The 22,232-nt window shown below is 64.0% G+C and overlaps 1 protein-coding gene across 1 annotated transcript; it reads left to right on the top strand.

The window, feature by feature from the left end:
* Positions 1-264: 264 nt before the first annotated feature.
* Positions 265-22,209, top strand: EHD2 (EH domain containing 2). Its single transcript, XM_073321735.1, has 5 exons — positions 265-1,448; positions 6,913-7,010; positions 13,978-14,390; positions 19,230-19,394; positions 19,651-22,209. The coding sequence occupies exons 1-5, from the start codon at positions 1,051-1,053 to the stop codon at positions 20,317-20,319; spliced, it is 1,743 nt and encodes a 580-aa protein (XP_073177836.1). The 5' UTR covers positions 265-1,050; the 3' UTR covers positions 20,320-22,209.
* Positions 22,210-22,232: the final 23 nt, after the last annotated feature.

Here is a 22,232-nt window from a genome sequence, read left to right as displayed (position 1 = left end):
GAGCATCCTGTGACTGGCTGCACCTGGTCCCTCCTTTTGCTTCTGGCAGCAGATGCTTCAGTCCCCCGCTTGGTGGCACCACAGGCTGCCTGTCCAGCCCACAGTCCTGCCTTCAGTACAAACCCTGTTCGTACGCCTCCCCGCCCCCCCGCAATATTTGTTCTCAAGTTCCCCCCACAACCCCTCTGTTAATTTATGTTAATATATTCCGCTGTCTGCCTTGTGTCATCTGGCAACTCCTTTACCCTTAGGCAGCCTCCCAGCCCCTCCTCAGATGTTCTGCAGGATCTTCTGCAAGTTCACTGAAAGATTTTTTCCTCCTTTAGGAAAAAAAAAAAAAATTGCACGGGCCAGAGAAGGAATTTTTCTCTGCAAAGCGCCATTAGCAGCTCCGACCCTGCTGAGATTGCTCCTAGCGCCAGCTTTCTCCGTGCCGCTCAACTTTGTTTTTTGAAGGGGGGAAAGGGGAGCGCAAGTTCCTTCCCAGACGGCACCAGAAGAACCCACCCCCCATGCCAAGCGTATGCTCCTGGTTTAGGAGTGATTATACTTGGGTTTCTTTAAATCGAGCAGCATACGCAACACTGTGCCTTTAAATTTCATCTGATTACCAAATCCAGGTCTGGAGATCACCCAAGAGATCCACCCGTCTCCCCACGAAAAAGATCTATCCATTTGGATCTACTGATCAGAGATCTGCTGATTCCCGAGCGGTCTATTGGTTTCAGATCTGCCAGTCTCCCATTTTCAAGATCTTTCCATTTGATCTCCCAGAGATCTATCCATTTAAAGATCTATCAACTTTACATCTGCTGATCTCCAAAAGACCGTGGCTCTTCCTGGTTCTCGACGGGGTTTTCAGCTTGGATTAATTGATCTCTGTATCAGATCAGTTGAAGTATTGACTCTCGGATCTATTGATCTCAGAAAGATCTATCAACTCCGAACTATTGATCTCAGAAAGATCTATTGATTAGGATCTATCGATCTCCCAAAGGAGTCCCCATTGCCCTGTTTCTCCCCAGGTGTGTACGGCAGGACTAGGGGAAGATGTTCAGCTGGATGAGGAAGAACGAGAAGAAGACCCCTGAGGTGATCCACACGGTCACCGAGGGGCTGAAGAACCTCTACAAGAAGAAGCTGCTGCCCGTGGAGGAATTCTACCGCTTCCATGACTTCCACTCGCCGGCCCTGGAGGACGCCGACTTTGATAACAAGCCCATGGTTCTGGTGGTGGGGCAATACTCCACGGGGAAGACCACCTTCATCAAGTACTTGCTGGAGCAGGACATCCCGGGCAGCCGCATTGGGCCCGAGCCCACCACCGACTCCTTCATCGCGGTCATGCATGGCGAGACCGAGGGGATCATCCCAGGCAACGCCCTCATCGTTGACCCCAAGAAACCCTTCCGCAAGCTCAACCCCTTCGGGAACACTTTCCTCAACCGGTGAGTGCTGGCCCCCCGCTCGTGGGCCCCCTGCTGCCAGCGTCCCCATGAACTCGACCCCCGTCCCCACACATGCACAAAACCCCATCGCTCGTGTGATGGCCAGCACAACTGGGCCTACTGGGCAGCCCTTGAGTGAGCTTCCCTCTACAGCCACTTATCTCGGCCCAGGCTAGCCCACCACACAACGATCGAGGGCTGCTGGTCCTCCAATGCCTTTCCTCAATGCTCCCCGGCCACCGCTAACTCAGGCCAGCACTGCCCATCCAGGGCTGCTGCTAGTCCTCCAATGCCTTCCCACAATGCTCCCCGGCCACCGCTAACTCGGCCCAGGCTAGCCCGCCACACAACGATCGAGGGCTGCTGGTCCTCCAATGCTTTCCCACAATGCTCCCCGGCCACCGCTAACTCGGCCCAGGCTAGCCCGCCACACAACGATCGAGGGCTGCTGGTCCTCCAATGCTTTCCCACAATGCTCCCCGGCCACCGCTAACTCGGCCCAGGCTAACCTGCCACACAACGATCGAGGGCTGCTGGTCTTCCAATGCCTTCCCACAATGCTCCCCGGCCACCGCTAACTCGGCCCAGGCTAGCCCGCCACACAACGATCGAGGGCTGCTGGTCCTCCAATGCTTTCCCACAATGCTCCCCGGCCACCACTAACTCAGGCCAGCACTGCCCATCCAGGGCTGCTGCTAGTCCTCCAATGCCTTCCCACAATGCTCCCCGGCCACCGCTAACTCGGCCCAGGCTAACCTGCCACACAACGATCGAGGACTGCTGGTCCTCCAATGCCTTCCCACAATGCTCCCCGGCCACCGCTAACTTGGCCCAGGCTAGCACTGCCCGTCAAGGACTCCTGGTCCTCCAATGCCTTCCCACAATGCTCCCTGGCCACTGCTAACTCGGCCCAGGCTAGCACAGCCTGTCAAGGACTGCTGGTCCTCCAATGCCTTCCCACAATGCTCCCCGGCCACCGCTAACTTGGCCCAGGCTAGCACTGCCCGTCAAGGACTCCTGGTCCTCCAGTATCTTCCCACAATGCTCCCCGGCCACCGCTAACTCGGCCCAGGCTAGCCTGCCACACAACGATCAAGGGCTGCTGGTCCTCCAGTGCCTTCCCACAATGCTCCCCGGCCACCGCTAACTCACTGTGGCGCAAGAGAGGGCCACTTATTCTCCAGTGCCTTCCTGCAGGGACTCTGTGCCACGGCCTTTCCTTGCCATCTACAAGTGCCTCCTCTTCCTCGTCTTCAGCCCACACCCGTGCCAGCCCAGGCTGAACTGGCCTGGGTCCTGCAGCTGTTTAATCGGCATGCTCCAGGGCGTGAGCAGACCAGCTCCATGGAGGGGTCAGGAATTTCCCCCATGGGGTAAGATGCCACAGCTGGCTACCTCACGGTCCTCAGGAGTGTCTGGCTTGACCCACTCTCTCGTGGACAGGAGACCTGGCTTGATGGGCCTTTGATCTGGTCTGATGTGCCCATTCCCAGCTCCTTTTAGAGTCTCCTCCTCTCACTTGAGTTTAAGCAATGGGACGTGACATAGGAATGGCCAGCAGGTCCATCTAGCCCAGAGAGCTGTGGGGTAATCTGGCCACTAGGGGATGCTTTCCCCAATCCCCAAGACTTCAGCTCATGCCCTGAAGTTTGGGGACTTATATCCCTTATTAAACCAAAAACGCAATCTGTCTAATAAATGTTCTCTTTATCCCCAGCCCTTGCTTGAGTCCCTGACCACATGGCCTCAGAGCTTGTAGCAGGGAGTTCCACGGGCTAATGCCAGGCTGCATTTCCTTTCATCGGTTTAAACAGCTGCCATTCAGAGTCAATGGGCGCCCCCTGGCCCTTGGGACAAGCGGGGGCAGCCCGTTCCCCTTCTCTAGCCCCTCCCATCCCCAGCTCCTGCCCCTCGCCTCTCCCAGCCCCGATCTATCCAGCCTCGCCCCCGGGCGGAGCCCTGGATCATTTCTACAGCCTGTCTCCACACTGGGGCTCTGCCCCTCCTGTGTGTGTGTGTGCAACCCAGGGGGTGTGTGTGTGTGTGCATACATCCCTGCACGCGTGTGTACGCATCTGGGCGCAACTCGGTGTGAGTCCATGTGCGTGCATTGGGGTGTGTGTGTACACCCAACATGGGGAGGGGCAGGGCACTGCGGGGGTGGTTCAGATCCAAGCCCTCCTTTCTTAGCTTCATACACGCCCGTTAACCTGGGGGAGCGGGCCTGTGGGTGTCAGTGATGGAATTTGTGGCTAAGCCCCCGGTCCTGCTTTGTAAACCTCTCCCATCGAGCCTGTCACGAGTCTCAGAGTATCCCGTGGGGCTGCTCCCCCGACCCGCACTGAACTGCAGCTGCCTCTGGGGTGGAACATGGCAGCGCTTCAGTGGCAGCATGCAGCAAGTCAGGATGATAGCAAGGCCGCATGAGCTTGTTGTCAGGGCTCCTGGGTTCTTTCCCTGACTCTGCAGAGCCCTGCACATGTCATTTCTCCTCTTCGGGTCTTACGTCCTACAGAGCTGGGAACAGGCCCCAGGAGTCCTGGCTCCCAGTCCCTCCCTGCACCAGCCACTCAGACGCCCCACACCTTTGCAGAGCTAGGAACAGAACCCAGGAGTCCAAACTCCGATGTCTAACAGCTAGACCCTACTACTTTCCCAGAGCCAGGGATCGGCCCCAGGAGTCCTGGCTCCTAACCCTCCCTGCTCTAACCACTAGACTCCACTCCTTCTCTGAAAAGTGGAGATCCCTTGCCCCATCTGGCACAGCCCTGCCTTGGCTTCCCGCCCTCACCTTGCTCCACCATTGCAAACAGCTGTTCAACCCTGCATGTCCCTGCCCAGCCCCTTGGGAGAAGCCTGGGATGTTGGGTTTGGCAGGGGAGGGGCTACACCTGGGGGACCGTGGGGCTGCAGCTGTAGGGAGGGAGGTTTAAACAGCAGCAGCCCCCTGTGATGTGCATCCAGCCTGGCCTAGTCTCGTGCAGTGCAGAGGACACCTGTTCCCACCCAGCCCTGGTCTGTGGTGGGGGGGCCAGGCTGGGGGCTGGGGCTGAGCCAGGCTCTCAGGAATGCAGGGCCTGTGGCCCAGTCCCCTCCCCAGCCCGGGCTGCCTGGAAAGAAGGCGTCATGGCTCCAGATGCGCTGGCGGCAGGAAGCCATGGGAGGACAGGCCCCTTCTCACGAGATGGCTGGCAGGAGGCGCCTGGGGCGGGCAAGCTCAGCTCGGGGCTGAGCTGAGGGGTGCAGGCGGGGAAGATGGAGTGAGGGGGGCCTTGAGGAAAGGCTGGGGCCCAGGAGATAGGGGTTCAGTATCTGGCTCTGTCACAGACTCACTGGAAATCGCATTGTGCCTCGGTTTCCCCTGTCTGTAACATAGGGATAATATGTCTATGGGGGACTGGCTCTCACTCTGTGTCTGGGCAGCGCCCGGCGCGACAGGGCCCCAATCTCGGTCGGGGTCTGGGCAGCACCTGGCACAATGGGGCCCCGATCTCGGTTGGGGTCTGGACAGTGCCTGGCGCGACGGGACCCTGATCTCGGTCGGGGTCTGGGCAGCGCCCGCCGCGACAGGGCCCCGATCTCGGTAAAACAAAATGAATTTTAACTCTGGAAACACTCTCCTTTCTAGACAAACAGGCCAGGACGCCTAGGTTCTTTTCATGGACGGTGGCGGGTTTCCCAGGGAAACGGGCCCTGGAGCCCAACCTAAAGTCCACTGAGGTCAGTGCAACGGCTCCCGATAGCCCCCTGGCTGGAGCAGGCCCCGGGAGACCATCTGGCCTGTAGCTCCAGCCCCTGCTTGGACGCAGCCACAGCCGAGCTGGGAGCCCCCCGCTACCTTCGCTGCCCGGCTCAGCTGGGCCTGGGCAGGGCTATTTTTAGCGTCGTGTTTATATCAGACCAGCCCGACTTCCTCCAGCATGGAGGAGTTTGTAAACACGGGCTCCTCCCCATGAGCCCCCCACTCGCATGCCACGGCCCGGCTTCCTGCTGATGCTGGGCTGCTTTCCTGCAGGCTCCCCCACCCTCCCAACCCGGGCCAGGGAGCGTGGGGCAGCATCCCCCCATCCTCTGCACCAGCCCTGGCTCGCTCTCCTCTTCCCAGATCCCCCAGCCTGCGTCCGGGCTACTCCTGCGTCTTGCTCCATCCTTCATTCCTTCTTCCCCTTCCTTTCCGCCCAGCCCCCCCCCAGCCTTTACCCTGGGCCCTGCCACTGTGGCCTGTCTCTCTGCCCTTGGCCCGCAGTCAGCTGTCCAGCCTCCGTCCACGTGTCCGGTGCCGCTGTGCCCCCGGGAAGGCAGAGTGAGGGAAAAGGCGTTTTCCCGCATGAGCTGATGCACCGGGCGCTCTGCGGTTGGGGGAGGCGCAGAAGAAGGGCGGCCCCAGGCTACGTAGGAGGCTGGCAAAGAGGCCAGGGGGTGTCTGCTTGCACCCTGGGACTGAGGGGGCCGGATCCCCAGGCCCAATGCAGCTTCACGGTGCCACCATCCTCTCCAACCAGCTCAGGGCTCCCCTGAGGCTGCTCTACTGTATGTGGTGGGGTGACCTGGCTCCCCAGCACCGCCAGGGCCCCAGGGTCAGGGGAAAGCAGGGACTCCCCAAGGCTCAGGGTTCTGTGATTCCCCCTCCCAGCACCTGGAGTGGGAAAAGTGGCTTTAAACCCTCTGAATCCTGGGAGCTGTCTGACCCTTAGTGCAAATTACAGCAGCCTCAGGGCTGCTCTAACTCATCGGTGGGACCTGAGGGGCAGAGAATAGCCACAGTGCAGTGCGGTCCAGCCAGGCCCCCGATTCATCCCCTGTGTACTGGGTGGGGGTGGCAGAGAATAGCCCCAGTGCAGCGCGCTCCAGCCACACCCCCGATCTCCTCCTTACGCAAGGAGAAGGGGGCTGGCAGTGGGGTGGATGAGCTCTCTTTAAACAGTAACTGTTTTCCACCTGCTTTCTCAGCAGTAGAGATCAAAGGTCATGGGATAAACCTGCCAACACCCAAACACAGTAGCCCCTGGAGTCTCCAATTACACCAGGTGCTGCCCAGACCCTGACTGAGATCAGGGCCACATTGTGCCGGGCGCTGCCCAGACCCCAACCGAGATCAAGGCCCCGTTGGGCCAGGCGCTGCCCAGACCCAGACCGAGGGGACTGTCCAGAGAGAGTGAGACTGTCCCTGCCTGGAAGAGCTCCCACTTTAACTCGGCATGGGCAGGGTGGGGAGACAGGCACCAGCGGGGAAGAGACTTCCCCCAAGTCCCAAAGCAGTTCAGTGACAGAGCCATGCCGTGAACCCAGGAGTCCCGATTCCCAGCCACCTGTGATCTGACCACTAGACCCCGCTCCCCTCCCTGCAGCAGGATAGGACCCAGGAGTCCTGGCTCCTCGTGCGGAGCCCTAGCTGCTAGGCCGAGCTGCCCCACTCCTGTCCCACGTGCTGCCATTGCTCATGGCTGCTTCCCTCTCCTGACAGGTTCATGTGTGCCCAGCTGCCCAACCAAGTCCTGGAGAGTATCAGCCTCATCGACACCCCGGGGATCCTGTCGGGAGCCAAGCAGCGCGTGTGCCGGGGTAAGGCCTGGGGCGGGGGGTAGAAGGGGACAGGGATGGGGCGAAACTGCACTGGCTCAGTGCTATGTGGCTGGAGCAAGGGGCGGGGGCTTCATCTTGCCACATCTGTAACCCCGGCTCCCCCCCCCGCCCCGTGGGGATTCAGTCAGGGGCATGTTGATTGCCAGGGTGGGTGGAAGGGCTGCGGAGCCCAGCAGGTCAAGCCAGGACTCCTGGGTTCTGTCCCCAGCTCTGGGAGGGGAGCGGGGGCTAGTGGTTAGAGCAGGGGGGCTGGGAGCCAGGACGCCTGGGTTCTCTCCCTGGCTCTGGGAGGGGAGTGGGGTCTAGTGGAGTAGAGGGGTGGGGGGCTCCCTTCAGACGGGTGTGTGTCTCCATGCACCCCGGGCACCAGGACACCCTCGCTGCAGAACGCCGCCTTTCCCAGCCCCGCCCTGTCGAGCGCACACTTGGCTGGGAGGCCTGTTGCTGCAGGAGCCAGGCCTGGGCCAGGGGCATTTTTTCACCGTGAGTCATCGTCGCGGGATGAAACCACCCGTTGTTGTCGTAATTCGCTTGAACAAACTGTTTGTGCATGTCGGTGTGTGTACGCGCCCCGCGTGGCAATGCGTGTGCCCTGGCTGTGTGCAGGCCCAGGGCTCGGGGGGGGGGGGGCCCTTGGGCACTTGCAGGCTGGTGCGTGTGTTCACGGGCGCCCACGTTTGCATCTGTGCCTGCAGGGCGGGGCATGTGTGTGCCCGCTTGGCAGGCCGTGCGTGCGAGTGGTTGCCTTGTGGGTGCCATGCACCAGGGCTGAGCAGGGCCCCTCACTGCCCACTAGCGGGTGTGACTGGGCTTGTGGCTCCCAGATTGACGTGGCCCAGCTCCCCCCCAGGTTGGGGGATGACAGTGGCGGGAGGCGAGAGGCCAAGCCCCAGTGGGGATCCTCCCATGTGGGATCCTGGCCTGGGACAAACGTGGGTATTGCCACACTGGCTTTGGAGGTGGGGCTGGGGCTAGGACTCCTGGGTTCCCAAAGGGGAGCGGGGTGGGGCATGGAGCCATCAGACAAATAAATCTCAGGCTTTGTCTCTGCTCTGTCCTTGGCCCTGCCATGCAAGCGGCCGGGTATGTTCCTGGCACGGGGCTGGCATTGCCCCCCGGGCTCCAGCCGGCCGGGAAATACTGACTCAGTCCTAGAGCCCGACTTCACGGGACACGATGCAGCAGGGCTGATTCCAAACAGGGAGCAGCTTGGGGGGCGGGGGAGAGTGGGGGCTGCATTATCCGAGCCCCCAGCGCCTCCAAAGGGCCAGGGCTGCCGATGCTGCTGGGCGAGCGCCATAGACAGGTGGCCCAGGGGTGGATGGAGCAAGGGCGCTGAGTTACTCAGACACCTGCTCCCCGAGCTCCGCCAGGACCCCAAACACCCAGCCTTGGGCTCCCCTGCCCCCCACAACTCTGACAGTGCCCATCACTCTCAACCCGCAGCCCCTGCTAGCCCAGCCCTGGGCTCCCCGAGCTCTGCCGGGGCCCCTCACGCCCGACCTGCAGCCCCTGCTGTCCAGCTCTGGCTGTCTCTCTCTGCCCCAGCCAGACACAGAGCGAGAGCCAGTCACGGCCCCACGGCGCTGCCGGCTCAGCAGACCAGGCCAGCAAAGGGGAGAGGGGAAACGTAACCCACAAGCAGGGACGTTTTCTTTCTTGCTCTCGTTCCTGTACCCCTCCCTCCCTCCTGCTGGTTATAAAATCATTCCTGGAAGGAAACGATTAGCCACCACGGGAACAAATCCGTTACAAAGGAGGGTATTGAGTGAGAATGAAATGTATCAGGGCCGGAATCCGGTGCAATAAGTAGCCTCAAGGCACGCAACTCGTTAGTGAGCCTCATCAGTGGAGCAGGAGGCATCCTGCAGAGTACCGCCTTTGGGGAGCTGGGGGGTGATGCTGTGTGAGGAGGGATTGGTCCTCAGATCAATGGGGGCTGAGATGCAGGCAGCCACCTCTGGGGTGGAACGCGAGGGCTGTTTATACGGGGACCACTCGCCTAGTGCCGAGATGCAGCCACCTCTGGGGTGAGGTGCAGGGCCCTGTTTATGATTCAGCAATGCCAGCCAGCCGTTCGGGGCAGGAAGTGAGGGAGAATCCTGTCCAAACGAAGCTGGGCGTGCAAACTGAAGGAGGCCGATGACATCGCTCTGCCATGGGATCCGACTGGGCCTCGGAGCATAACCTCCCAGCCAGGGCCGTGACTCTGTTTGGGCTGGATCCCCGTCAGCTGAGCAGGGGCTGGCTGTTCCCGCACTGGGATGCCTGCCAGGGAGCATGAGGCACGGAGGAGTCGGCCCCGCGTGCCAACAAAGGGATGTCCAGGCCTCTGGCCCTGCTGGGCAGGGAGCAGCTGCGGGGGGAAGGCCCTGGGAAAACCAACAGAGACACTGGATAACCTGTTGCCACACAGCAACCCACACCGGGTGTGCGGGGCCATCAGCTCCCAGGGAAGCTGAGGGGCAGTGGCTTCCCAAGGGCAGCTGGGTAGAGAACCCAGGCGTCCTGGTTCCCAGCCCCCCACCCCTGCCCCGCTCTAACCACCAACCCTGCTCCCCTCCCAGAGCTGGGGATAGAACCCAGGAGTCCTGGCTCCCAGTCCCGGTTTTGGACCATAGGACCAGGCTTTGATGGCTATTCTAAACCAGAGTGCAATGCTGGTGTGTAGCAGCTACTGCATGCCACCCCCGAGGTGGCTGCATTTCAGTCCTGGCTGAGGGGCTCTCTGTATAAACAGCTGCCAGGGCCCATCACAGAGGTGGCTGCATCTCAGTGCCGGGTGTGGGATCCCTGTACAAACAGGCCCCCGCCCTGCACCGCAGAGGCGGCTGCATCTCAGCGTCAGGGACCAGGCACCCGTTACAAGACGGTTTATCACAGCACCGTGAGGCTCCTGGCAGCCCAATTTCAGAGGCACTGAGCACCTGCCCTCCCAGTGACCCCTGGCCCCTGCGGGAACGTGCCCTTCCTGCCCTAAGCTGGGGGGTCCCCGGCCTGGATGTACCCTGGCTGGAGGAATGTAGTGGGGGGCGGGGACGTGCTTTCCCACTGACGTGTCCGAATTCCTCGTTGGGATTCCTCCCCTTTGAATTCCTCGCTGGCGAGCTGCCAGGGGCTCCCGGGGCCCATGTGGGGAGGGGGCTGCATTCCAGGAGGGGTTCACCCAGCTGCTAGAACACAAGAGGCCCCCCCCCGGGGGGGCTCCCTGGCCCAGCTGCCCACCTGGCACCCTTTGGAGCTGGAGGGAGCGCCATGCAGGCGGTGCCCAGAGGCATGCAGGGAATCCAGCCCGACCCAGGGGCATGGCGGCTCAGTAAACACCCCGATGAGTCCAGGGCGCCCTCGGCTGCTCGCAGCTGTCCCGTGTTCAGCTCACTCCTGTGTGCAAACAGCCCGCTGGGACAGGCCCAGCTGTGCATCCCAAACAAAACCGATCTCCCTCTAGCAGGCAGGCTGCAGTGTTATCGTAGGGTCGCTCGGAGACGGCACGGACCTGTTCGTTATCGTAGGGCCGCTCGGAGACGGCACGGGCTGGTTCGGTATCGTAGGGTCGCTCGGAGACGGCACGGGCTGGTTCGTTATCGTAGGGTCGCTCGGAGATGGCACGGGCTGGTCACACTGGTTCGTTATCGTAGGGCCGCTCGGAGACGGCACGGGCCGGTTCGTTATCGTAGGGCCGCTCGGAGACGGCACGGGCCGGTTCGTTATCGTAGGGCCGCTCGGAGACGGCACGGGCCGGTTCGTTATCGTAGGGCCGCTCGGAGACGGCACGGGCTGGTCACGCTGGTTTGTTATCGTAGGGTCACTTGTGAATCCTGCACCACTACATTGGTCTGTTATTGTAGGGTTGCTCGTGCAGCCATGCGTCCCCACGAGCGGGCGTTGCAGCTGCCCTGGGACTGAACCCAGGAAGTGCCCGATGGGGCAGTTCGGTTCAGGCCAGGTCCCTGGTGTGCTGTTTCTGGGAACAGGGTGGGATCTGAAATCCCCCAGCAACCAGCAGGGCCAGGAGAAACAGAGGAAGAAGCTGTTAAAATAAAGCAGGTGATAAGCCAGGGCAGGGAGGTTTTTGTGGGCAGGATCAGCTGAGCCCCATAGCAACGGGATGGGTCACAACACGCTGAGAAATCATGCCCGTCCTGCCAGTGGGGCTGTGACAGCAGAGGGGAGCGCGGCGGGGGCAGGGCGTACGTCCTGAGGGCGTGATCGTGGGGGAGACGGGGGACAGCGCACGTGAATGGGAGCAGCACAGCCCGCTTTGACATGGGGGCACCGGGAGCATTGCTAGTGAAAAGCTATGGCCAAGTCGACCCCTGTGAGGCCAATCAGTGCAGTTCTCTCCTTGCTTCACAGTTGGGGAAACTGAGGCACAAAGAGGCGGCAGAGACTTGCTGAAGGCCATTCAGTGAATCACTGAACCCAGGAGTCCTAGCTCCCCTCCCCCTACTCTAACCACTAAATTCCACTCCCCTCCCAGAACCGGGGACAGGAGTCCTGGCTCCCAGCTGCCCCTCCCTGCTCTAACCACTAGACCCCAGTTGAAGATAGCTAGTGGCAGTTTTTCGGGGGGAAGGAGGAGGTCCCCTGAGGCAATGGAAGCCCAGAGCCCCGTCCCCTGGTGAACCCCATCACCGAGACACAGCAACTGCCCAGGTGGGCTGCCCGAGGACTGAGCCAAATGGGCCAGAGCGCAGAGGAAATTCCTGCCGTGAGCTGGCACCATCTGGATCTCAGGGTGTTTCCCACGGGGTGAGTTATAGCCCTGCTCCCAGGGCCAGCTTCCCAGCCAGGCCTGAGCTGCATGGCAGCTGTTTATACAGAGATCCTTCACCCAGTGCTGAGATGCAGCCACCTCTGGGGTGGGGTGCGGGGCCTGTTCAGACAGTGCACCATAACCCACCACACAGTGCTCCAGGCCTGCAAGCGAAGGCGAACCCTGCAGCTCGTGACATTAGGTGCAGGGCACCGTGAGATCCAATACACCTTGGCAAGCTGGTGTGGGGGAAAGGCCAGCGCGGCTGTCGGGTAGGCACAGGGTCTGGTCCAGCTGCCGTTCCTGCCCCTCGGGCCCCCCTCCCTCTCTAGAGAATCCCCTGAATCCCATCTGGGCTGGACACACAGCTTAGCCGCGGCTCTCCAGCCGGCCCCAGCCTCCCCTTCCCCATCCCAGCTCAGCGGGGGAAGCAGCCCGTCGCCGGGAGCCCCGGTCCTCCTCTGGATCGGCTCCCGATCGGAGGGCCGGGCGCCAGACCTGGAAACTCACTGGCTCCTTCCCTGCTTGTGTAAACAGCAGGGGACGGAGGAGTTCGCAGGACCCGATTCTCCCCCCACCCCATCACTGCAGCCAACAGGGCCAACGCCTGCTCCCCGCCACCCCAGAGAAGCCGGGGGCCAGAGGAGCGGGGAGAACGTCTGGCTGGCTGCAGCAGGCCAGAGCCCCTCGCCCGGGCAGGGGGCTGGGTCACTGGAAAGCCCCGTGCCCTGGTTTCGCTGATTCCCCCTGGCACGGGAGGCCACCCCAACCTTTCCCAGGACCCCCCGGCCAGCGGAGAGACGCCCGGAGGGGGTTTGCAGCAGCCCCGTCCGGTCCAGCTGGGTTTTTGATTCACGGTGGGGCCCCGGCTGGCTCAGACTTTCCTCTGCTCAGTCTCAAGGCTTCCTTTTTTGGTGCTTTGGAGACACTGGCCGCCTTGGGCTGCCAAGTGGGAGGGCCGGGGGGGGGAGAATCTGCTGGGCTCCAGCAGCAATCCTCAGCGAAGCTGTTAGGTTTGCTGGGGGGGATGTAATGAGACGTCTCTTCTCTCAGCCCCTGAGCCTCCCCCAAATACAGGGGACCCCGATCTGGGTTGGGGTCTGGGCAACGCCCGGCACGATGGGGCCCTGATCTCAATGGGAGGCAGTGGGGGGTGAGGGAGGCAGGGTTGGGGGTACACTAGGGGAGGAGCAGAGGGTGGGGGAGGGGGTCTGTTGGGGGGAAGCAGGGGCCCCTTTCCCTCTCTCAACCCATGAGCTAGTCCTCTGGGCCCGGCGCCAGCGGAAGAGGTCAAGGAACTTGCTGCCTAGGGACCCCAAAGCTGGCAGCGAGGTCCACGGGCACCCAGTACACTCTGCAGGGTACGCCCCATGCCCTGGCAGGGCAGTTGTGGGGCACAGGGGCTGGGGACTGGAGGGGCAGGGCTGTGCTGGGCATGGGGCGCAGGGGCTGCAGAGTGGGGGGTACGGGGGTGTGGGGCACAGGGGCTGGGGAGTGGGGAGCAGGGCGGGCATGAGGCAGGAGGGTGAGGCAGGGCGGGCAGGGGGCACAGGGTCTGGGGAGTGGGGAGCAGGGCTGTACTGGGCACAGGGGCAGGGGGGCAGGATGGGTGTGGGGCACAGGGCTGGGGAGTGGGGAGCAGGGCTGTGTTGGGCACAGGGGCAGGGGGGCAGGGCGGGCATGGGGCACAGGGCTGGGGAGTGGGGAACAGGATGGGTATAGGGTGCAGGGGCTGGGGAGTGGGGAGCAGGGCGGGCATGAGGCAGGGGGGCGAGGCAGGGCGGGCGGGGGGCACAGTGTCTGGGGAGTGGGGAGCAGGGCTGTACTGGGCACAGGGGCGGGGGGCAGGATGGGTGTGGGGCACAGGGCTGGGGAGTGGGGAGCAGGGCTGTGTTGGGCACAGGGGCAGGGGGGCAGGGCGGGCATGGGGCACAGGGCTGGGGAGTGGGGAACAGGATGGGTATAGGGTGCAGGGGCTGGGGAGCAGGGGGCACGGGGGGCGTGGGGCACAGGGCTGGGGAGTGGGGAGCAGGGCAGGCGTGGGGCAGGCGGATGGGGCAGGGCGGGAGTGGGGAGCGGGGCAGGCGTGAGGCGGGGGGGCAGGGCTGGCGCGGGGCACAGGGCAGGGTCTTGCCCGCCGGGCCCCGCGCCCGCCCCTCGGGCCCTGACGGCATCTCCCCGGCCCCGCAGGCTACGACTTCCCGGCCGTGCTGCAGTGGTTCGCGGAGCGCGTGGACCGCATCGTCCTGCTCTTCGACGCCCACAAGCTGGAGATCTCGGACGAGTTCTCGGAGGCCATCCGAGCCCTGAAGGGCAACGAGGACAAGATCCGGGTGGTCCTGAACAAGGCCGACATGGTGGAGACGCAGCAGCTGATGCGGGTCTATGGGGCCCTCATGTGGTCCCTGGGGAAGGTGTTCAACACCCCTGAGGTGCTGCGTGTCTACATTGGCTCCTTCTGGGCTGAGCCGCTGCTCGTCTCCGACAACCGGCGGCTCTTTGAGCTGGAGGAGCAGGACTTGTTCCAGGACATCCAGAACCTGCCCCGCAACTCGGCCCTCCGCAAGCTCAACGACCTGGTCAAGAGAGCCCGGCTGGTCAGGGTGAGCGGGGGGACTGAGGGGGGTCGGAGGAGGGGACTGGGGGGCCGAGGGGGTGGGGGAGCTCTGGGGAGATGTGGGGGGGGGGCACTGAGAGGGACAGGGGGATCTAGGCGGGTCAAGGAGGTGGGAGGGGGATTTCCGTGGGGACGGGGGGACTGAGGGATGCAGGGGATCTAGGCTGGCAAGGGGACCGAGGGGCGTGGAAGGGGGCTCTGGGGAGGGGGTTGGGGAGCACTGTGGGGATCTAGGCGGGCGGGGGGACTGAGGGGGATGAAAGGGGGGTTCTGGGGTCATGGGTGGAGGGCACTGAGGGGGACGGGGGGACTGAGGGGGGTGGAAGGGGGCTCTGGGGTCGTGGGTGGTGAGTACTGAGGGGGGCAGGGGGATCTAGGCAGGTGGGGGGACAGAGCGGGCAGGGAAGGGAATAATAGGGGGGTGAGTGGGGGGCACCAAGAGGGACAGGGGGGACTGAGGGGACAGAGGGAGCAAGGTGAGGGACCAAGGAGCCCCTGGCCACCCAGGTGGCAAAAGCGCCTGGTTATCATCCAAGCCACCAGGACTCCTGGGTTCTATGCCTGGTCTAGCGTGGCATGGGTGGCGTGGGGAGGGGAGAGGTCTAGTGGTTAGAGCAGGAGGGGCTGGAAGCCAGGACTCCTGGGTTCTATTCCCAGCGCAGAGAGGGGAGTGGGGGGGGGTCTAGTGGTTAGAGACCCCTTGGCTGCAGGAAGTCTTACATTCTCTGCTAGCTGGTGGGTCTCAGGCCCATTGCGGGCCCTGCACCCCCGAGCTTGGGGCGAGTCTCTGAGGGCTGCTTTTGGGGCTGCGTTTCCCACCCCCTGCCCCATATCGTCTCAGGGCTGTGACCCTCTTAGGCAGCAGATGGCTCCAGACCCCCAACAACAGCGTGGCTGTCCTGCGCTGAACAATGCCCCCCCCCCGGGGGTGTGCATGTGTCCTCATTGTGTGCAGGGGAGGGGCCGTTACGGGGTTTGTGAGCCCCTCACCCCCGCATCCTGCACCTGGTTTCCTCGTTAAGGGTTTCCCATGCGGCAGAGCCTTCCGCAGCTGTGATCGAGTAACAATCCTCCCTGCCCCCCCCAGTCTGAGAAATGGGGACTCCCTCCCCAGCAACGGCCCTCCCCGGCTCCTGGCCTGAGCAACACCCCCCCAGCCTGAGAAATGGGGACTCCCTCCCCAGCAACGGCCCTCCCCGGCTCCTGGCCTGAGCAACACCCCCCCCCAGCCTGAGAAATGGGGACCCCCTCCCGAGCAACGGCCCTCCCCGGCTCCTGGCCTGAGCAACACCCCCCCAGCCTGAGAAATGGGGACCCCCTCCCGAGCAACGGCCCTCCCCGGCTCCTGGCCTGAGCAACACCCCACCCCCCAGCCTGAGAAATGGGGACCCCCTCCCGAGCAACGGCCCTCCCCGGCTCCTGGCCTGAGCAACACCCCACCCCAGCCTGAGAAATGGGGACCCCCTCCCGAGCAACGGCCCTCCCCGGCTCCTGGCCTGAGCAACACCCCCCCACACACCTGGGAAATGCCTCTAGCCAGATCCCCTAAAACACCCTCTAACTAGGGATGCCTCCATGAGGGGTGGGGGGCACTGATACCTCCACATGCCCTGGGCCTGGTTCCCCAACCCCCTGCTGCTGCCCCCCATGCTTGAGCCGACGCAGGGGGGGCTGGGCATCCCCCAAGTAGCAGGCGCCCACCTTAGCACCTGGCAGGGTCCGGGCTGGTCCCTGGCCCTGTGCCTGAAGGGGGAGCCCCCCTCGCCAGGGCATGTGGTGCCAGGCTGGGCTGGGCAGGCAGCTCCGAGCGACCCAGCCCCCCCATCCCACCCAGTCCTGGCAGCTGGATTCCAGCCATGCCCCGCCCGGGGCCGGACGCCGGTGAGCGGGCAGCCGTTTTGCCCCAGGTTCGGAGCTCACAGCCCCCCCGGCACGATTTCTCTTTGCTTCAGCCAGGCTGGGGAGGGGGCAGCCCCTGGGTGACTCGTGGGCTGGCGGGGCTCAGTCCCAGCACCCCCGGGCACAGCGAACTTCCAGCCCCCTCCATTGCAAGCACGTTGGTAACCCGGAGGGGAAAGGCCCCGGGCTCCTGGCCCCAGCCCCGCAGCCAGAGCAGGGCCAGCGCCCCCTAGGGGGGAAAGGTCCCAGGACCCCCACCCTGGAGCCAGTTCAGGGCCAGCGCCCCCTAGGGGGGAAAGGTCCCAGGACCCCCACCCTAGAGCCAGATCAGGGCCAGCGCCCCCTAGGGGGGAAAGGTCCCAGGACCCCCACCCTGGAACCAGATCAGGGCCAGCGCCCCCTAGGGGGGAAAGGTCCCAGGACCCCACCCTGGAACCAGATCAGGTCCAGCGGTCCCAGGACCCCATCCTGGAGCCAGTTCAGGGCCAGCGCCCCCTAGGGGGGAAAGGTCCCAGGACCCCCACCCTAGAGCCAGATCAGGGCCAGCGCCCCCTAGGGGGGAAAGGTCCCAGGACCCCACCCTGGAGCCAGTTCAGGGCCAGTGTTCCCTATTCTAACAGGCTTTTGGAAAGCAACACCAACCCCCCCTGAGGGCGCGGCCCCCTCAGTAACGCAGGTTCCTCTCCCCGTGCCCCCGGTGACGTGGGGGAGTTTTAATGAGGCTCCTCCATTGGCCCGAGAGGAAGCGCCAGATTGGCTTTTGCAGCCTCTTTCCCTCCCTCGCGGCCTTATCTTTTCCTGCCACCTGCTGGGCCAGCTCCCCGGGGCCCTTTGTGCGGCCCGGGCCCCCGAGTGGCAATTTCCTCCCGGCCCCGGCCGGAGCCAGGGAACAGAACGTCCATGGAACAGCCCCTGAGCACTTTCCACAGCCGGCTGCCAACAACCGCCCAGGTCACGGAGGCTGGACGCCCGCCCCTTGGCCCCAGCGCTCGCCCGGGGCAGGGCTGGCAAGGGCCAGCGTCACCATCGAGCTGAGATGTTCATCTGCCCCGTCCCACTATGCCGTTGGCATCTGGGCCCAATCCTTAATGCGGAGGGGGGCTGAGTCACTTTCTTAAGGACACAGTAAGTTGGGGCCTTGTTGTGCCAGGCGCTGCCATGACCCTGTCCCCCGTTGTGCCAGGCACTCACAATTTAACTAGACAGAAACCAAGGCACAGAGCGGGGCGGTGACTTGCCCAAGATGGCCAAGCAGAGGCAGGAAGAGAACCCAGGAGTCCTGAGCCCTAGCCCCGTGCTCCTAACCACTCAGTCATGTGGGTTCAGCTGCCATCTGAGCAGGCCAGACCTGGGGTCCCCCCCTTCGGGGGATCAAGGGGCAACATTCAGCTGGTGTTTGCTCCAAGAGCAGCTGTCTGCGGCTCCCTTCCCGTGGTGGGGGTCCACTGCCCTGCCCGCATGGCTAACGTTCACTCAGCCCCCAAAGTCCACCCAAGGCTTTGGGGCACAGATTTTCCTGAGCCCCTCTTTCTCCGCAGAGGGAAGGCAGCGAAGTGCAGCAGCAGGGGGCATGAGGCAGCAAATTCCCTGACGTCTCCGGGCTGGCACGTGGCGGGGGGCAGTGGGGAAAGGCAGGCGGGATGTGGTCCGGGGGGGGGGGCAGGTCCAGGTCCATGGAGCCAGTGCTGGAGGAAGGTGGGGGCAGAGGGCCCCTGCCCCCAAGAGCTCATGGAATAAACTCCCTCCATGGGGGCTGCAACTGTGGCCCATAGTCCCCCACCCTGGTGTATTTTAGCTGGATTTGGGTTGTTAAATCTTTCCTTATAAATCAGTTCCTCAGCCCCCCTGCTTGTTACTAGACCCCCCCTCCTCCTAGAGCAGGGGATAGAACCCAGGAGTCCTGGCTCCCAGCCTCCCTGCTCTAACCACTACACCCTCTCCCTTCTCCTTCTAGAGCTGGGGATGGGACCCAGGAGTCCTGGCTCCCAGTCCAGTGTCCTGGGCCATGCTGGGAGCCAGGCTGGGGGGCCTGTCCCGGTGTGAGGGTGGGGACTGAGCGAGCGCCCCTGCCCTGCCCTGCCCTGCCCTGCCCAACTGCCCCAGACGGATCCTTCCTGCGGAAGCCGAGGGAGCGAAGCTCTGGGTCAGTGCAGGGCGGGAGAGGGGGCCCGGCAGGAAGAGCTGCTGGCGGGGCCCACTGGTGCTGCGGGGGCGTCCGAGCTGGGCCGGGAGGGGACTGGTGCTGGGCCAGGCTGAGCTGTGGGCTGAGGAGGGCGATGCTGGGCCATGGGGGAGGGGAGGAAGATAGGGTTGCGGGGGAGGGTGATGCTGGGCTGGGGGGGAGGGGAGGAAGATGGGGTTGGGGGGGAGGGTGATGCTGGGCTGGGGGGGGAGGGGAGGAAGATGGGGTTGGGGGTAGGATGATGCTGGGCTGAGGGGAGAGGAGGAAGATGGGGTGGGGGGAGGAGGGTGATGCTCAGTTGGGAAGGAGGGGAGGAAGATGGGGTTGGGGGGGAGGGGAGGGTGACGCTCGGCTGGGGGGAGGGGAGGAAGATGGGGTGGGGGGAGAGGGGAGGGTGACGCTCGGCTGGGGGGAGGGGAGGAAGATGGGGTTGGGGGAGAGGGGAGGGTGACGCTCGGCTGGGGGGGAGGGGAGGAAGGTGGGGTGGGGGGAGGGGAGGGTGATGCTGGGCTGCGGGGGAGGGGAGGAAGATGGGGTGGGCGGGGAGGGCGCTGCTAAGTGGTGGGGGGGAAGGGAGCTGGATAATTGACAGCTCAGCCAGCAAGCCCGGTGGCCCCTAGCAGCGGGGGCGGGAGCTGTGGTGGGCACTGCGGGGCAGGGGCATGCCTCCTCGCTCTGGAGGTGGGCCCTGCGGATGGGTCCCGTCCCCTCCAGTCCTGGCTGACGCCCGCTCGGCCCCCCCAGGTCCATGCCCACATCATCAGCCACCTGAAGAAGGAGATGCCCTCGGTGTTCGGGAAGGACAACAAGAAAAAGCACCTGATCGCCAAGCTGCCCGTCATCTTCGCCAAGATCCAGCTGGAGCATCACATCTCGCCCGGCGACTTCCCCGACTGCGGCAAGATGCAGGTGAGAGCCGGCCCCTGGCGCCGCTGGCTCCTCGGCCCCCTGCCACGGCGCCCCCTGCAGGCTGCCCCACGCCCCTGGGGACAGGGGCGTGGGGCTGGGCTGGACTTCAGTGTGCGGAGCTGGGAGGTGATGGGCCAAGTTAGGCGGCAGGGGAGGGACGGTGCCAGGCTGGACTGGGCCGTGGGAGAGGGGGCGCCCGGCCGAACTGGGCCGTGCCCTCCCCCCCGGCTGCTGACCACCCTGCCCCCCCCCGCAGGAGCTGCTGATGGTCCACGACTTCACCAAGTTCCACGCGCTGAAGCCGCGGCTGCTGGACGGGCTGGACGAGATGCTGACGAGCGACATCGCCAAGCTGATGCCCCTGCTGCGCCAGGAGGAGCTGGAGATGCCGGAGGGCGGGGTGCAGGGGGGGGCCTTCGACGGCACCCACAACGGCCCCTTCGTGGAGGGCCTGGCCGAGGGCGCCTACGAGGGGGCGGACGACGAGGACTGGGTGGTGACCAAGGACAAGCCCAAGTACGACGAGATCTTCTACAACCTCTCGCCCCTGGACGGGAAGCTGAGCGGCACCAAGGCCAAGAGCTGGATGGTGGCCACCAAGCTGCCCAACTCGGTGCTGGGCAAGATCTGGAAGCTGAGCGACGTGGACAGGGACGGGATGCTGGACGACGAGGAGTTCGCCCTGGCCAGCCACCTCATCGAGGTCAAGCTGGAGGGGCACGGCCTGCCCGCCGACCTGCCCCGCCACCTGGTGCCCCCCCTCCAAGAGGAGGCAGAAGGGCTCGGCCGAGTAAACGGGCCCCAGCTCACACCCGCCCCGTGCCAGGCTCAATTGCTCCAGGAGACCCTGATTCCGCCCCCCAACCCGTGCCAGGCTGAACTGCTCCAGGAAACTGCGATCCCCCTGCCCCCCGTGCCAGGCTGAACTGCCCCGGGAGACCCCGATCCACCCCCAACCCGTGCCAGGCTGAACTGCTCCGGGAAACCGTGATCTCTCTGCCCCCATGCCAGGCTGAACTGCTCCAGGAGACCCCGATTCCCCCCCCCCATGCCAGGCTGAACTGCTCCAGGAGACCCCGATTCCCCCCCCCATGCCAGGCTGAACTGCTCCGGGAGACCCCGATTTCCCCCCCATGCCAGGCTGAACTGCTCCAGGAAACCCTGATCCCCCCGCTTTCCAGCATCAGCAAACCAGTCTCACCCCTCACCCCCCCGGTGAGGGAGTAATTTAGGACCTCATGGATGCAGGATCAGGCCCTCCTCCCCCGCCCTGCCCCGCAGCATCCCATCTGAGCCAGCCGCCCTGGGATACCTTCACCATCTCCGTCCCACCCCCGGGGCACGAAGCTGCAGCTGGCTCTGTCGAGGTCAGCAGCCCCCGGATCCCGCCCCCCATGTTACGTGTCCGCCGGGAGAGAAGAGAGAGGCCACGAGCTGGACCCACTGCCCGGACCTCCAGCTGCCCCAGGTCATCTGGGGGGAGACCTGACGGACCCGGGGCCGTCACCATGTTAAAGTGGGGGGACTTGCTGTGCTCCCAGATCCCCAGGCCACCAGCCACACTGGGTGGGGATCGAACCTGGGGCCTGCCAGCCATGAGCTGCTCTCCCCCACCCCGCCCCTGGGTAGGGGGGCATAGAGCCAGGCTGGGTTAGCACAAGTCACATCCTGGCACTGCCCCGGCATCCTCCATGCCCATGCCCCGTCTGCGATCTGTGGTGCCAGGCTGGGGACCAGCACCAGGCCGCTGGGACCCAGATCCGGCCCTGAGGGCTGCCTGGGGCAGAGCTACCCTAGGAGTTTGGGGGGTTCTGAGCCCAGTGCCCAGAACAGCTGGGCGGGCTGCAGGTAACAATCCCCCAATAGCAGGGGGCAGGGCCTGCCAATTGGCCCCATATATCCCTGTATGGCCCTGCCACCTGCCTGCCCCCTGGTGGCAGCCTGGGGTATTACAGCCTCAGTGGACTGCAGCCCCGCTAGACGCCCCCTCCCTAGTGGTAGCAGGCAGTACTGCACCCATATTGTACCAGCCATGCAATCCACTCAGGGTCTGGGGGGCCAGCTGCCCTGTCTGAGCCCGACCGGGTCCATTCAGACCCATCCGGGAAGTGGGACCCAGTCAGGCAGGGTCTGTGAGTCGTATCTTGGGGGGGGGCGCATTTCCCCTCCAGCCACATGCTTTGTGTATATTGACCCCTTGTATCAGACCAGCCACCCTGCGCTTCATGCCCCGACACACCCCACTGCTCCCCCCTCCCGTGCGCTGGGGGGGGCAGCCCCTTGGTATTGTTATGGCAAAACGCTCATTTACTCTGCCGTTAAACCAGGGCCTACTGGGGGCAGAGCGTGAGTCACAGGAGCACTGGGCCCGCTCTAAGTTACACTAGCCGCCCCCCGCCCATCCCATCCCCAAGTGCACGGATGGGGCAACCGAGATTCAGGCCCTCTGTTCCCCATCCCTGGGGCAGGATAGTGGTCGGAGGGATGTGGGGGGGCCCTAATGCAGCCCTGGTCAGGTGACCAGGTTGGGGGGTTCCCCCTGCAGGCCACATCTCTCTCCTGGCTGTTGTGTGAGGTCAGCCGAGGTGGTTACCATCTCTCTGGATCTAGGGTCAGATACGGCTGGGAACTGGCCTTGGCCCATTGAGGGCAACATGGGGCCTGAGCCCAGCTGGAGCCCCAGGAGGTCTTTCCCCCTCGGTCTCACTGGCCACCCCTGTACGAGCCGGGCTCCAGGACTCTCTGTATGTCGTCTCCTCTGCCCCCGGGGCCGTATTTATATCGGTCCTTCTGCAATAAAGAGATCTCGCATTTATCTGCTGACGTGGGCCCCTGATG

Source organism: Lepidochelys kempii, chromosome 23 (assembly GCF_965140265.1).
Source record: "Lepidochelys kempii isolate rLepKem1 chromosome 23, rLepKem1.hap2, whole genome shotgun sequence".
In the NCBI taxonomy this organism is placed as follows: domain Eukaryota; kingdom Metazoa; phylum Chordata; order Testudines; family Cheloniidae; genus Lepidochelys; species Lepidochelys kempii.
The sequence above is the reverse complement of the archived record's forward strand: the minus strand, read 5'-3'. Positions and strand labels throughout refer to the sequence as shown.